The 16,703-nt window shown below is 39.1% G+C and overlaps 1 protein-coding gene across 9 annotated transcripts in view; it reads left to right on the forward strand.

Annotated features, from left to right (window-relative positions):
• ELF1 (E74 like ETS transcription factor 1) overlaps window positions 1-15,229 on the forward strand; it is an 87,612-nt gene extending 72,383 nt beyond the window's left edge. For 8 of the 9 annotated variants that reach the window (XM_018908696.3, XM_050978750.1, XM_050978762.1 and 5 more), the window contains 3 exons: window positions 2,884-3,076; window positions 4,160-4,627; window positions 13,537-15,229. In XM_018908696.3, the coding sequence (XP_018764241.1) occupies window positions 2,884-3,076; window positions 4,160-4,627; window positions 13,537-14,152 (1,277 nt within the window). In that variant the 3' untranslated portion in view covers window positions 14,153-15,229. The remainder of the gene's footprint in view (window positions 1-2,883; window positions 3,077-4,159; window positions 4,628-13,536) is intronic. The other variant, XM_050978765.1, reaches the window with a different exon arrangement.
• The last annotated feature ends 1,474 nt before the right edge of the window (window positions 15,230-16,703 follow it).

The following is a 16,703-nucleotide window of genomic DNA, read 5'->3' on the forward strand; positions in this document are numbered from 1 at the left end:
AGATGAGCACATGAGTTTTCTTGGTGAAATACTCAGTTCCTTGGGAGAATAATATATTTGTCACTTTAATTGCAAGGGTTCTTGGAAACTCTTCAACATCCCTGCGGAGTTTGCTGTGTTTTGAGTGAAGTCTTGGGGAGTGCTTTGCATTATATTAATGCTTCTTAGGCTGTGGTTATTTTGACAGATGATCTTTGCAAATGTGTTCCATCTGTATGTGTCTAATTCTGCAAGAGGCGAACCAAGCCTGCCAGTTGGCAGCAGGAAGTACCAAGTCCTGAATTTTGAAAAAAGCTATAGCACAGCTTGAACACTTGGGCAGAAAACTTTGGGGTTTGATACTTTCATTCCTTCTGTGTGGAAAAGGTAGAAATAAAAATAAATGCCACAATAAATAACACACAATAAATAATTTCTCAGCCTGAAGTGTTCAGTAGTGCCTGTGAATTTTGTCAACAGCTTTGACAAAGGGTTGCTTTGCTGTGGGGTCCAACACTGCACCCGTGCCCAGGTTAGAAGGTGTTAGAAGGGAAGGCTGATTCCCAGCCCCAACGAGCTGTGCTGCCCTGGGTGGGAGCTGGAAATGAGCCTCCCCTGTGTTACAAGGACCTGCTTCATGTGACAGATGTGCTTGCATGTATGCAGTACTTGCAGGACAGCAGCCTCGCCAGTCCTGGACACTGGTGGCAAAAGAATGCCACACTCTTGAGGTCAGAAAAATCTCTTTTCTGACAAATGAGTATGTCGAGGTTTTTTTCCTTTTGAAGAAGCATTTTCTGCAATAACAGGAAGAAAAACCTGTTGGCAATCAATAAATATTTTCTATGTTAATGCCATCAATTTTAAAACATGCATTGTTGTATTTTTTTAATTAAAACCTGATTTTTATATAAAAACAAAAGGAGTATCAGAGGAACATCCAAATGGTGCTTATATGAAATTTTAGAAAATGTGGAAGCAGCTAGCCACAAAATGAAAAGGCGGAAGAATCTAATAGTTCTGTCGATGATAGCAAGGATACTCAATAATTCACATTTGTCCATTGTTACAAAGTTGCTAATTCTGAAGGGAATAAAATGGAGCATGTTTCCTCAAACCACTGCTTGTTATGAAACCCATTTGTTTTGCATTTTTAGGAACACAAAATTGAAGTAAAAAGCATAGTAATACAACCATCCATGGCAGGGAAGCAGCTAGAAAATCACAAGAGCTGCCTGTCTGTTACCTAGGGGGAACTTATATGCTAAAATTACAAGCTCTCCATACAATTACATAATATGATGCATAGAGAAAACTGAATTTTCCACATATTTCTTTTTCTGCTGTGACTCAGAGGAGGTTAAATATTCTGCCTGTAAGTAAAGCAAACCTGTTTTTTTGCAGCCAGTCTTCTTCACAGTGATTTTTAGTGGCTAAGCAGTGACAAATTTTCAAGTTGCCTTGATGCAGTTGAGCATTTTTAGTCTAGACTACAATAAAAACACCCTGGATTAGGTGGTAAATGGCTGGGAATGCTCTCACTCCTGCCTGACATTGTGTCTTGCCTAAGCAGTCTGGTTTTGCCTTTGGGGTATCTGAGGGCTGGGAGGCTGGTTTATGTAAGCTGGGAGACATTTGTTGCAAAGGCAGTGTTTTTTCTCTAGGAATGCTCATTTTTCAAGCTTCCACCTGCTGAAGGAGCTGCTAACATTTTTGCATAGGCAGTGCTGATGACTTTGATGAATATTTGCTAAATATAGTTTATAATATAGTATTATAGGAATTTCAATTTTTAAGAGATCTCTTATTGGGAATATGGTTCAGACTGATGGTCGTAAAGTTGAAAAAATCTGCAGGGCTAAATTGAAGCTATGAAAAGAGATCCTGTCCCCTTCTGATCTGCTGGGCATCATTTTTTGTGAAACTTCAGCACACGCCATCCTTGCTGGTTTTGCACAGCTACTTGTGGGAGGTGATACAAGAAGTTTTTTCTTGCTTTCTCAGACTAACTACTAAGAAGCTTATGTACAGCTTCAGATTCCCAAAAGAACATCAAACACCAAAAGCCTAAAAAACAACGAGGAAAAAAAGGGTCTCATTAGTCGCATGAGTTTAGACTCCTTAAATGTGGTTTTGGGAAAAAAAAATGCAAATTTTGTGCTAGTTTTAAGAATTCACCATCTGTGATTTTAATACTCTTTCTTTATATGTGGCAAACACTGAACAGATGTGATGGATTTTCATATAAAAGTGTTTGTCCCCACTTGTTTGTAAAATGAAATTTGAATGTTGTCTACCAGCAAGCACAAGCACACACTGGATTAAAAAATATTTACCTTTTTCAGTACTTTGTTGTTGAAGGTTTGCCTGCCTCAGCATATATCACCGATTGCCCCGCATAAATCTCATTGTTAAAGGCAAGGATTTTGTTTAGCCTTTTAAAGGATTATAACACTCACCTCGATTCAGCAAAGCATCTAAGCAGCAGCTTAATTTCCAGCATTTTTAGGGGGTAAAACTGAACATGTTCCTTTTCAAGGTAAAGCAATAGTGACTGCTGCTGTAACTGGATTAGGCAGGAGGGAAATGGGCACATGGGTGACTAATGCTGTCTAATGTTGGTGGTCCCACATTGGCTGTAGGTTACAGAGTGGCTGGGGTATTTGTACACCTAGATTATGATAACTCACAAGATTATAATAATTTCCCTTCCCATGCCCTTCCATCACTATTTCCTAGTCTTGATGATATATTATAATGTGTTTTGTAGAGATATCAGCTTTTTAATTTTAAGATTATTTGCATCATTAATAAAATATGGCCAAATAACTTCTTTTTCTTTCTTCTTTTTTTTCTTTGTTTTGTTTTGTTTTTTGTTTCGTTTCTGAAATTCTTTTATTCTAGGAAATACAATTTATCTCTGGGAGTTCTTACTAGCACTGCTCCAGGACAAAGCTACGTGTCCTAAATATATCAAATGGACTCAAAGAGAGAAGGGCATTTTCAAACTGGTAGATTCCAAAGCTGTGTCCAGATTGTGGGGAAAACACAAAAACAAACCTGACATGAATTATGAAACAATGGGTAGAGCTCTCAGGTATGTGCATTTTTAGTAGTAGATTGTTTTTGTTGCTTTAATGTTTGTATGCATTAAATGCCTCATGTAATTTGAATAACACAAAAATGTAGTATTCTATTAGTTTGGGAAATGAAAATGTTATTTCAGCAAAATAAATTAGCTAACTAAAATTAACCCTGACTAACCTCAATTTTAAGTCAGTCACCTTTAGTTTCAGCATAGACGTTTTTCAGTAGTGCTGCAAAACTGCATCTTCACAAGCAGACACAGATAAGTAAGAGACTGAAGATTTCAAGTGGGGCAAACCTTTTTCATGAAATTTCAATCTATTTGCATAAAAACTTTGCCAACATTCATATGTATTCATATTTCTACTTGTTGCCAGCAATTCCATCTCCAATGGAAAATACAGTTTTAGAATTCAGTTTTTGTTTCACTTCTCTGAACTCTTGTGTACAGACAGTTCTAAAACATAGAATCATGTGGCACTGCCTGTCAGGCTGGGAGTTTTCTCATACATAAAAAACTGTGCAAAATAAATAGACAACCATGGAGCTTCAGTCTTATCAGCTGATTGATAATTGTCCAACTGAGCCATATGCATTTCTTTTCATTTCCCCTCACCTTGGTGTGCATAATTTCAAGTTGTCCTACTAATTTGTAAATATAACAGAAATAGTACTCTCCTGTCCTGTACCCTTCGCTTTGTTGTAGCTAAAATGTCTGCCTGTGCTCACTGGTGAATAAACAGGAATTCAGATTACTGAAAGAACTGTAGGAGTCAAAAGGAGAATTGAAAGTTTCATGCAACTTTTTACAAAGTGTGAGTTGATAGCAGATCTGCCATGTCATGGAGTTCTTTTCTTTCTGCTCAGATTTATCTAAGTTTGAAGTTAAAAGGTGGCATGAAATACCAGTAAAATAAAAGTTGTTTGAGGAAAAAAGTACACTACTAATTTGGCCACTTTTTATAATGAAGAAACTAGACACATAAAAGTTTTTTGACTTGTTGATGCTGTGTTTATTTTGGGGGAGTTTTGTTGCTTTGTTTTGTTTTTGTCAGAAAACCTGTGTAACTTGATGTGTGTGCACTTTAAACAGATACTACTACCAAAGGGGAATCCTTGCTAAAGTAGAAGGTCAGCGCCTGGTGTATCAATTTAAAGACATGCCAAAAGATCTCATCTATATTGATGATGAAGATGCCAGCCCTAGCACTGAATCATCAGATTCAACTCTGCTCTCACCTGCTGTGGCCAACAGAAACCAACCAAGCAGAACTAGAGCGTCTGCGAACGCAGGAACAAAGGGAGGATCAGCCTCAGTGGTAAAAACAGGAAACTCGAAGCCTGCTAAGCTGAAGGAGCAAGTAGAAGCTGTACAGCAGCAGACACCTGGCTTGAGTTCAGAAGTTTTGAGGACAATGCAATCTCCACAGCCAGTACAACCTGCTCAGCTTTTTCGGACAGTTCATGTAATGCAGCCATTGCAGCCCCTCACAGAAGGACAAGCAGCTGTAACCAGTAATGTTCCAGATGAATCGTTAAATTCCTCAGTTCAGAATATAAGGTAAGAAAATGTACAGAAAATAAATATTTGAATGATAATATAATCACTGGATGATGGCTAGATAAACTTGATTCTTTGTTTTGCTTCCAAGAAATGCTAGTCTTCCAGTTTGGTTGGAGTGAAATGATGTCTTTGTGGCTCATCCTAGGAATTTAGAGTTACTACAGCATAAAATGACATATAACTGTACTGACTGTGGTGGAGCGAAGCTCATCTTTTTCCATGGTGTTAGGCCTGATGCATATCATTTAATAAGGAAAAAATATACAACTTCTCTTTAAAACTGACATTGCAGTTCCGTCCCTCAGCAGAAGCTGTGTTTTTATGTCTGCTTTTACTCTAATGTCCTTGCTTTTGAATTATTCGTGGTTTGTTTGTACAATACCTTCAAAATTATTTTCCTTCTTGCTTCTTAATTTTTCTTCATAAGAATTTTTTGTCGTCTTTTGCGTCTTTTGTATTGTCCTCAGTTACAAGGAAAAGCTTCATATTATCTGCTTTTGCATTTTGCTGCTGTTACAAGAACAAGTTCTTCCAATTGTAGGAAACAATTAACAGACTAATCCTTTGGGAGTTGTGCATCTGTAGACATTTGGGAGCCAGTCATGCTTCCATGCTTCATCTGTGAGTCAGCTGGCTGACACTACACAGCACTTAAGCATCATGACTCCTTTGCACTTACCCCTTGGTAGCAGGATTTACTTGTAAAAATGGACAAGGGCAACATAGTAAAAGGAGAGGAGTGCAGACATAATTGAGGCTGTATTGAACCATGTAAATCAGCAGAACAATAATACTAAACATGAATAGGGGGAAAGTTCAGCAATTGGCAGAGTTAAATACCTCTAGGCTAGACCTACACTAGATTCTGGATCACAAACAATATCAGTAGTGTAGATGTTATAAGGAATGGTAACAACAAACAGAAGTCTTACAGATACTTCAGATACTTACAGATACTAAGGCAGGAAAGAAGTCCAGCCAAATGTTTGGAAAACTATTCAGTGACATTCTGACATCCTATTACTGCATTACAGTATTTCTCAGTCAGACCCTGGGTAATAAGCCAAGGGAAAAAATAGTAGAGATGATACATGTGTGAAGCTCAGATGAAACAGAAGCCTTAAATCCTTAGAATTCTGTATTATGTTCATTCACATCCATTGTTTTTAACCAGAACATTATTTCATAAAGTCTCTAACTGTACTTAGCCAAGATGACAAAGTGAAGGAGTTCAAACAGAAGCATCAAACCTTTTCAGAATGGTAGAGAAGTACTTACTGCTGATTAACAAAGTTTATACTAAAGGGTCTGAGCAGTTAGAGTGAAAATAAAAACTACAATCCAGACATTTTTGGTGTGCTTTTAACCAAGTTGGGACAAGCTGCAAAATAGATGCTGATGAGTCCTGTGCAATAGACACTGCCCATTTCAGGCTCTCAAAATACAACTTATGACAGATATATTTCTGCTCAGCTTCAAAAGGCAAGCTTCAAATAGTTAGTTGAGGTAGAATAGCATACTGAACATTTTTCAGAGCATATGTTTTAGGTCTTGTTTTATAAGGCTGAAACAACAGTTTGTTCAGATAGCTGTAAATCTTAGGCAGATAAATGTACACATTCTGAATTGTTGCAGCAGGGCTTCTGTAAGGGTTGAAATGAATGGTCTGCATGATTTGAAAATGTACAGCAGGTATGACTGCCATTGTAGACTAAGAACTGACAAACCTGATGTATGTACACATGGTGTGGGGTTGTTGTGAGAGCCACTTTATAGTGTGGGAAGCGTGAGGACAAATAGCAGCTTTGGTTGCCAGTTGCTGTTCAGTGGCTGGGGCATGTAAAAAGTCAAGATCATTTGGGCAAAACAGAAACCGGGATCTGGTAATGATCCTCAAAAGGTTTTCTTATGCATGCCAGTTAATTGTTGGGCTCTGTCCTAAAGTGTGAATATCTTGAACCCATATTACTTGTCTTATGCAATTTAGTTTTTAAAGTTTTACTCATGTAAATGTTCACCCCTCTTCTTCATGTAAATAAATGTTTTTCCCTCTGCAGCAATTTGCTTTTCTTCTGTTGTGAGAAGGAAAAAATAGTAGAGAAAATATTGAGCATCTTTGAGGTCAAAACAACTGGTTTCTTAACACTTAACCATAGCCTTCAGAGAATGTTTGGATATCTTCTCTGCTAAGGTTCTTGGTAAAAGAATCATATTTGAAGACTGTTGTGAAGTGCTTGTGTCATCATCCCTGACCTGCACTAGGCAGCACTGCCTGGCACAGACCACTCCCAAAGCATCACTGGGAGAGTGTTGCAGCCGAAGGCCCAAGTTCCCCAAGGCCTCTTGGCAATTCTCAAGGGAATGGGCATATTGATGTAAATCTGTGGTTGGCTCTTCATGAGACAGGCAATGACTTAATTTGTAGCTGCACAAAGCTTGTATCTTACTCTGAAGTGGAAAGGACTTGGCTTTTGGATGGCTTTTGGTGTGCTTTTGGAGAAGTTTTGGTGCTTCTCTCTGAAAGGGAGACAAGGAGAAGTGTTACTTCCAAAGGATAAAAGTCTCTTCTTCAGCCCCAGTGCTTAAACAGAAAGGCTGTGATGTGCTAACTGAGGCTTGGGAAACAGGGCAGGAGCAGGGTCAGGTCAAGCAAACTGGGTTTTGCTGACTGAGGAAAACATCTAGTATCCCCAGTGGGAATATTTGGAATTGTAAACACACTGCTCTTCTGCAGGTCTAACTGTTCTGGCTTGGTGTATGCAGGCACAGTAACTGCAGACTCCAGTGTGCGACTGAGTTTGGCACCACATGTTTCCAGTGAGAAGACAAAACCAAAAACGCCTCTCTGGATGAGCATTTTATTGCTTACTTTTTCAGATAAGCCAGCTTTTATGAGGAAGAAAAGGTTTATTTGAATTTCATGCTCGTAAAATTATTCTGTTTAAACTAGAATAACGGACACAGGTAAACCAGAATACCTGGATTATTGGAGTAATTGTGTTTTGCCTTGGAATTAGGAGGCACTGGCCTGGGATTCAGCTCTGTGTATACTGGCTCATTCTGAGCATTAAAGAGCATCCTTTCTGTTGCTGCAGAAAGTGCACCTCTCCTGTTTGGCTCATGATTTGCCTTGCCTAGGGTATCCTACAGGCCTGAAAGGTGCCCGTGTTTGGACAAGTAAATTTCTCCCTTAAATGATGAGGACTGCAAATAAAGAGAGATGCATTTTCATTTACCTTTAATCTAGAGTAGTAGTGATTTAAGATGGAGTAAAAAAGTGAGTCTTATGTTACTTACAGTTCAGAGAATATCATATAGGGAGTAATTTTAACTTATATGTCTGTCTCTGTTATTGGCTGTATGGGACATAGCTGAACCTTCTAGCTGGCAGCTCTATATGCCAAGAAACTTGCAATTAGCTGACTTCTGACAACCACTATGCAATGTTTTAGCACTTCAAGTTTTAATCTGTTTCTGTGAAAATTCAGCTTGCTGTTTCCTTTCTGTACTTGCAAGTTGTCACTGTGGTAGCTTGGACAGAGCACATTAGAAGACCAGAATCCTGACTCAATTCTGTAACTGGGAGAAGGCTAATACAGGCCACAGAGGACCAATGGGATATGCTTTCTGTGTTCACTTCTGAATGGGAGAACCTTGACAGGATGAATCAACCACTGTTTTCATCTTGATCTTTTTGCAACCTTCAAGATAGAACTTCTGAACATTACTTCTACACAAGCATGGATTGCAGTGGCAGGATCCTGATTCAAGAGGAGGAGGAAGTAGCTGAACATGAATTGTGTTTTTTCAGGGTGTGAGCATTTTAAGTAAGAACAGCGATGAAGCCAAGAATTCACCAACACCGTGTTCTGGTCCCAGTAAGCAGAGTCAATTGCCTTTGAAAGCCATGTGTACCCAAGCAAGCACATGCTTTCTGCTGTTCCATAATCTGTTTCTGTGTCCAGGCTGTGATGCTTTGGTGGTCTGACTGCAGCAATGCTGATGCTGGGAAAAAAAAAAAAATTGTCTAGCAGGAGTTTATCAACTTGGAAAAAGTGATTATAGCTGCTATATCAAATGAAGTGTCTTCATCTCATACCTTATATAGACATTGTCTTGTGTAAGTTGCACAGTGAACATCAGCATTATTTTCTGTAATCATCCTTCACACCCTATCTCTATTGGCTTTGCTGGAGCTCACATAACCCCACAGACACAGGGAACCTGTCTGGCACTGTTCTTCTGAGACTTTGCATTGGCCATCTGCTTTCAGACCCTTTTCCTTGAATAAGTGCAAGAGTCCCATCTGCATGATGTCAGGGAGTGTTGTAGCTCATCACTTCTGTGCCATTTCTACAGGTCTCCTGAATAAAAACCTTCACATATGTAAGTCTTAGTAAAGGGCTCCCTAGGTCTCTCTGGGACTTGATGGGGAGCATGGGCAAAAGAGGATGATGCCAGCTGTAGACTTGTAAATAATCAGAAACAGCTTCTGAAGACCTTCCTCTGATTGGCCACTATCAGTGCAAGTGCTTTGCTTCTGTTTGTAGTTAGGCAGCAGTCTTCTGTCATTGCTCCAAAGGCAAGTTCTAAAAGCTCTCCAGCACACTGACTAGTAGGTATTGTTGGATCTGGCTCACTGCTGCCATAGCCTTCCCCAAAGGAAGGGCAATGGGACTGTTACAAAGAGCTAATCTCTTTAATCTCTTGGGTGAAGGCTTAACTGCAATCCAGGTTTTCAGGTTGGTGAGAAAAATGTTTTTTCTGAGGGAGGTGGTGGTCAGAAATAGACTGAGGTCTCAGTGGGCTTCTACAAGAAACTGTGATTTAGTTTACGACAGGGTGTGTTTCTCAGAACACATTCCCAATATGGACACCTTCTATCACTGCAAAGACTTTGCTTATAACCAAGCATTTTGATTTTCCTGCTGCTGAAGACAACGTTTTCTTAAGCCTACTTCTGATTTAATTTCTGAGATATGCAAGAAGGTAGCTGCTTATTGACAGAAAGGACTATAGTGTCATCTAATTAATTAGATAACACTAATTAATTTTGATTAATTTTGTTTCTGCACAATAAGAATATATCCATAGGATATCTCTTTCCATGTCTTTGGCAGTGCTGAAGGAGGTGGAGGTTCTGCAGCTCTGTTAGCAGCAAAGTTCCTGAGTTTTAATTCAGGTGACTGTGCAGTTTTGAAAAATTCTGGAAAGAAGACTGTTAGACTTTGTGGTTCAGTAACAAGGACACGTTGAGAGTCGAGTCCTCTGCTTCTGTCCTCTCTTACCTCTCTCTATGTATGTCTTGATATTGCTTTGTTTTATTTTATTACTGTGCTGTGAAATACTTGGTTTACCTTGGCTTGCAGCTTCAATATTTTTGGTATCTTTTCCATCTCATACATTTCACATAAATTACCATAAATAAACTTGTTTTTCTTGCCTGTCACTATTTATCTCTTGATGAGCTAATAAGATATTGCACAATTCTAGACCATTAACAGTAAAAAATGGCCCAAGAAATAGATGATAATTTTCTGCCAAGCTAAAATGACTTCAGAATTTTTGTCATTCTTTTCTCAGTTGTAATCAGATTCTTTTATGGCAGAATTTCCTTTCCATTGCTGTTGCTCAATATTCGTGTTCTTTTTGAAATCTCAGCAGCAACTTTTAAAATAATCACCCAAAGATTTGTACCTTAGACAAGAAAGGCTGTTAGCAAAATGCCAGTGAAATTCAGAAACATAGCAAAATATAGACTTAAAAGCACCTAAAATGGTGTAGCCCAGTGTTAATAAATCACCTTAATTATTGTGTGCTTTTTTTTTTTTTTTTTTGTAAAACAGACAAAATGATTAACCAAGCTGTATCTTTTTCAATTGCGTTCGAGGCAAATAGTTTAGGAAGATAGTTGTTAAACCTGATTACTAACTAAAAATCTAAGGCAAATGTCTTGCTTTGCTGCCATTAGCATAAATAAATATTTATGATGTGCTTGTACAGCTACCTGCTGCATGCAGGTAGCAAGCACACCCTGTGTATGTACGCATATATGCGTATGCATAGGCCGATATATACGTGTATCATATATTTGTATCTTGGCTGATGGAGAAGACAACATATCTGTAGTAAACCTCAGGCATGGGACTGCCTTTCAAGAGAAATAAAATGAAATAAAATTAATATGCAGATACTAATTAGAGTGTTCTGAGACAAGTGGTCTGGTTTCATCTCTCAGAGCTGTTGCTCCTAGTGCTTTGCAGATAGCTGCATTGATTAGATGCAGTTCACACATTTCGAGCTTATCCTTCAAAGCCACTTGGCAGCTAGCAGCTTTTATTTTTACAAAACAACTACAGAACAAGGAAATAGCTTCAAGATAATACTTGGAGGGCATACTGGCACAGGCTAGCAGCTTTAGCCCCTGCTTTCAAAATTGCAGCTGTTGTGTTCTTCTTAATCCTTCAAACTCAGGTAGGTTTCTTCATGGATTAAAGAACTACCTTGGTATCTATTCTGATACTTTTGATGCTTTTCTAATGGCAATTGTCAGTTATCTCTCCTTCATAGCTGTTCCACTTGCATTGCTGGTTTCTGTAGACTTTGCTGGGTTGAGCTGTACCTGTCTGACATTTTGATTTTATTGCAAGTTTATTTAACTGTAGATATTTTGTGGGTTTTTTTTATTTTTTAAAGAACCTAGTGAATGCCCTCATCCTGTTGATACTTCTGACACAGATATTAGTGACTTTTCTGTCAAGGTCCCAGGGGAATTGCTGGGGCAAAAGAATAGTTAGCACTGATAACTCTTAGGAGCCTTGGTATGAGCCTCAGTAATGTCATTCTGAGCCTTGCACTTTAGGTTTGGCTGTTGGTATTTGCTGTGCCAGCACCAAGTTCTCCAGAAGTTTGAAAAAAAGAAGCAATTACTCTAGCTGGTGCTTCACCTTCAACCAGGCCCATTTCCTTAAACTTCTTCTGTTGTGTGAAAAAGGAGCTCAGGATTGACTCTGGTGTCAGTCATATCAAATTTTGTTTCACGGTTATGATGGCTGCTGTGATGAGACCTGCATGGGTGCCTCATTGGCAAGGATTTGGATTTCTTTTGCTGTAGCAGCATTTCTGGGTACTGCAACTGTACTCGCCTTTATTGGGAGGAAGAGAAAGTTACAGATGGAAATTTTGTTTCTTGTTGTACCAAGCCCTATGTGATCTGGGGAAAAGATTGCCTGCAGGAAGGACTGGCAGCTGGAGGATGCTCAGGGAAGCACCCATGTGCTTTGAGCCTGATACTAGCAGGGTTACTGGGTCTGCTCTTTCTGGAGCAGTCTTTGAAGCTCAGCTAGAGGCCTTTCCCAGAGGACTGTGCTGAGTGGCACATGAGAAACCTTCTACATATATTCCTGCACTTGTCTCTGCTGCTGTACTAAGGAAGGGGGAATGCCGCTCCCTGTGCAGTTGGACTATGAGCAGCAGCAGCATCTGCATCCACATTGTCCCATAACTTCAGTACCACCTAAATCCTGCTTTGGTAAGCTTTTTGGTGCACTGTGGTAGCTAGAGTGTGGTTTTAAATGGAAGATTTGAATATGCTGAATTAGATTGGACTGGTCAGTGGCTAAATGTTGAAATGTAGACTTACACAAAACTGTGAAAAATAAATTCTGTATGGGTAGAAGGAGTGTAGAACAGAGGACATTCCACGGTTGATGTATGGCAGGCAACCCTTACAGCATACCTGAAGTCCAGTCTTCAGAAAGAAGAGCAGACTATATTGTGCATGGACATGAAAGTAACAATATTGACAGTAAATTGCTTTCCATCTAAAGTGATTACAGCAGGTGTAGAAATAAGCTTGGAGGTGGAGATAGTTATTTTTTTATTTTTGAGAAAACACAAGGGAGAGCTTAAGACTGAAAAGGGGGAGGAGGCCAGGCAGGACTAAACATTGAAGAGCAGCAGGAAGATTGTAGAGAACTCTGCATGACAAACAGAAGGAAAGAAAGATTGCCAGAGACAGCATGGAACGGTGGCATGGAACAAGCTGTGTCAGGGTCTCACAGCAGTTACCCTTCCCTTCCTCTCTCCCTCCCCTGGTAACCGTTTATGTTTTCTGGGAGTTTTGTTTTGTGTTAATTTGTGTGACTGGAGTGTATTGCCACATTTAAGTAACCACTGTGCACTGCAGTAGTTGTGTACTCCAGCAATACAGCTCTTAATCCTCTAATGTTGTCCCCAGAGCTCTGCATATATTGACAGTCACCTGGTACACAAGTCTGTTAGCCTGCAAAAGATGGAATCACTCCTAACTTTAAAATGGTGTTTTGAAAGCAGATTCTAATCAGTTGTTTTACCAGAAGGTGTATGTGAGCCTGGTAGACAGAGAACTCTGTGTTCTGGAAGTGTGGCAAGCTTGTGCCCAGACAGTGCTACCATTTGGGTACTTTTGAATATAGTTAAATGTATATGTGGATGTCAGGACACTTAAGGCCTGACTTACAAATTATTTAGGCTTGTGATTTATTAATTACTTGGCATAATTTTTGAAACTGATGGCAGATCTCTAGTGGGTTGTGCTTTGATGTTGGTCTGTGCTTGAGGTGGAAGTCTTGGATGTGATCCTAGGTTTCCTGAGCATCCACTGAATGTCTCAAAGGCAGGCTGTTCAGCTTGGTGATGGCAGTATTGTTCATGTGAGGTACCTTTACTTTGGGAATCATCTTGCTGAATTCAGGGGTCAGGTCCAGTTCTTGTTTTACTAGGAGAGATTCTAGTACCTCTTTTGGAAATGTTGGGTAAATGAAATGTTTATGATGCCAAATGTTTTTTTCTGTAGTAAATCTGTCATTATTTTTTCAAAATTCAGCATGGAAATGTTCTGACACAAAAATCTTCTCTAATCTTAGCAGGACTTTGCAGACTCCAACCCAGGTTCCAGTGGTTGTTTCTCCTGGAAATCAGCAGCTGCATACTGTAACACTCCAGACAGTGCCTCTAACTACAGTGATAGCCAGCACAGATCCAGCCTCAGTAACAACAGCACAGAAATTTATTTTACAAGCCATTCCTACTTCCCAGCCCATGACGGTTCTTAAAGAAAACATCATGCTACAGTCTCAGAAGCCAGTCTCACCTCCTTCCTCGATTGTGCTGAGCCCAGCACAAGTTCAGCAGGTGCTCACCAGCAGCGTGCAGACCATTTGCAATGGAACAGTCAACATGGCTTCATCTCCATCCTTCAGTTCCACCACCCCCGTGGTGACGTTCTCGCCCAGCAGCTCACAGGTGGCGTCTCAGCCCTCAGGCACGGTGATCACTTCAGTCATCAAAGCTCCGGACACGAAGCAGGTTGGCCTACAAGAAGAGGAGAAGGAGGAGAGTGACAAAGTAGGAGATACTGAGCAGCCAGAGCAGAGATTCCAGCAGCAACCATTTGTGATGGTAGTGTCCAGTTCAAATAATTTCCCATCTAACGTGCAAGTGAAGCAAGAAAATGAGCCATTGGAACCCAATTTGTATTGATAATTAAATAATTATAAAAAAAAAAAGACCCTGTGGATGATTATTTTCATAAATGTGATGGGACCTTTTCAGTTATGTATATATTATTTGATTCTGAAGCATGATGTTGCAAAGCTACTAAATTTCTGCAGTTAATTCTTAGAATTCATGCTTTAGGATGGATTTTGATTTTCTGTTAATTGCTAAATGTTATCATATAAATAAAATTATATATTACTCATTTTTCAAAGTACAAGCACGAAGGAACATGCTTTTTACGCTATGAAGACTTTCTCCTGAGGTTGTTGGCCAAAGTTTCAAACTTCCCTTATTTTGTTGTCAGTCTGTTGCAGATTTACATTGCAGTAATGTTATTGTAACCTTTTCTGTTTAATCTGTATGTGTATCACCTTTGGAAGCAGCAGTTAGTTTTAGTAAGACAGTTTCATTCCATGTGTTTGAATTTTTATGATCGAGTATCTGTTTCATATCAGTGAATGACATCAGTTTTAGACTTTGATAACCAGGTATCCTCTTGTATCTTTTGCAGCACAAGGTCTTGTGTGTGCAAAATTGAATATACACTCCTATTGAGAGTACTCAAAACATATATTCCAGATATGGACAATGCCATGTCTATATTTTATATGAAAACATCAGATATATTTAATTACAGAAGCTAACGGCATCACTACAGGTGCAAAAGTTTCATGCCATTTTGCAATAATGAAGCTTAACAATCTTGCTTTCTACTTCAGATTATTTTGTAAGGGGGGAGGGAAATTAAATATATACAATTTATTCAGGTTTTTGGAGATTATTACTGCTAGGAGTTCTTGGTTTTGATTGTAAATACTGTATATTCAATGTTGCAGGGAAGTTTTTTCAGCTAAATTTTTTTCCATACAAATTTTTGATAGATGCAAATAAGATCAATAAGATCGTTATGTTTAGAGGTCTAATGTTATATGTATTCATATTACTGAGTGACTTTGTATTTAAAGACAAATTTTTAAATGATGGAGGCCCATTGAACCTTGGGTCCTTCTTTTGTATTTTTAATTGGTTTATTATGAAAATAAATCAAATGGAAAAACACTTTTCTGTATTTACTCTGAAATTTTTAAAATTATTATAATGTTTTGACAATCATCATAAATAAGTAAAATACAGTGAGAAACAGGATAGGGTGATTAGTCAGAGTGGGTCTGTGGTGGAACATGAGCAATTCACAAATCACTTCTGAACAGACTTGAATATCCTTTGAAACAAGAGTAATGTATATTTTTGTAACTGAACTGAAGGTTGAGATAAATCCAAGAACTGGACTTAAACTCCTTTTCCATCACTTCCTCATACATTACAAACAAACAACACAAGATTCTGAGTGTAATTCAGAAAGGTTGTTGTAGCTTTATCATAGCTTGTATGATAAAACTGGCAGCCCAAACTATTAGGGCTTCAAAAACTTGCATGTTGCAGTGTTTAGGCAGAGGGTAAGTTAATAATAAATATTTAACCTGGTATTTATGATCCTTTCAGTATAAAATGAAAGGGAATATGACTTTCTATGATTGAATTAATGTTGGAGTTTTATTGATTGGTTGGTAAGGTTAAATATAACTTTAAACACTAATACTAGAAAAACTAATAGGAGCAGAAGAGTGGCAGAGAGAGTATGATCTTGCTGCTTGACAGAAGGAACTCTACACACTATTGAACAAACAGTTCTCTGCCACAGCTGCCGTGTTAGTTCAATGTTTCTTCCCCCTGACCCTTAGCAATCAGGCTTCCACCTGCAAACCCAGCACCTCACCCATTTGCAGGAAGGCTGGTCATACCCACACCTGTGGTTCTTTATCTGGCAGCGCTCCCTGCAGCTGGGGAGTGCTGGCAATATTTTCAGGAATGTGGATAAGCTTTGTGGAAGCATATCTGGTAACAGTCCTCACCCTGAGGGCTGTGTTAGATTGATGGAAGCACTGGAGAGGGAAGCTATTTTTTTTAATCAAACTATAAAATAGGGATGTTTTCTTATACTACAAGTATTTAATAATTCTAGAAAATCTGAAGTGATAATGCTTGACCGACATTAGTGTTTAAATACAGGGAAGTTGCTTTGGTGTTTACTGGAAATGTGAGGGGCAGGGGGAGAAATTGCACCATAAGGTTACAGCTTCACAACAAAGCTTCATGCCATAGATGCAGCTATTACACATGGAAAATGATTTGTCAGTTTAGTTTATGTCAGTTGGAGAAGTGGCAGAAATCTCCAGCAGCAGACTGTTGTGTAACAGACAGTAAATAGAAATCACTCCTTCTCATATCGCTTGGGCTCCGGTGTGCCAGCCGGGTGGATCTGTACTTTGAACTCTCTTTGATATGGCAAAGGAAGGGAGAAGCTGAAGTAAATCATAAAATGAGAGCTCACATTGGGAGTTTGAGCAACCTCTCCCCTGTCACAGCTGCCTTTGTGCCTGTGGCAGCAGCCAAACAAAACACAACTGCTAAAATCCCAGCCACTTCTGAGTCAGAAAATAAAAATTGAGGCCGCAGTTCTTTTCCACACAGG

Source organism: Serinus canaria, chromosome 1 (assembly GCF_022539315.1).
Source record: "Serinus canaria isolate serCan28SL12 chromosome 1, serCan2020, whole genome shotgun sequence".
Taxonomy (NCBI): Eukaryota; Metazoa; Chordata; class Aves; order Passeriformes; family Fringillidae; genus Serinus; species Serinus canaria.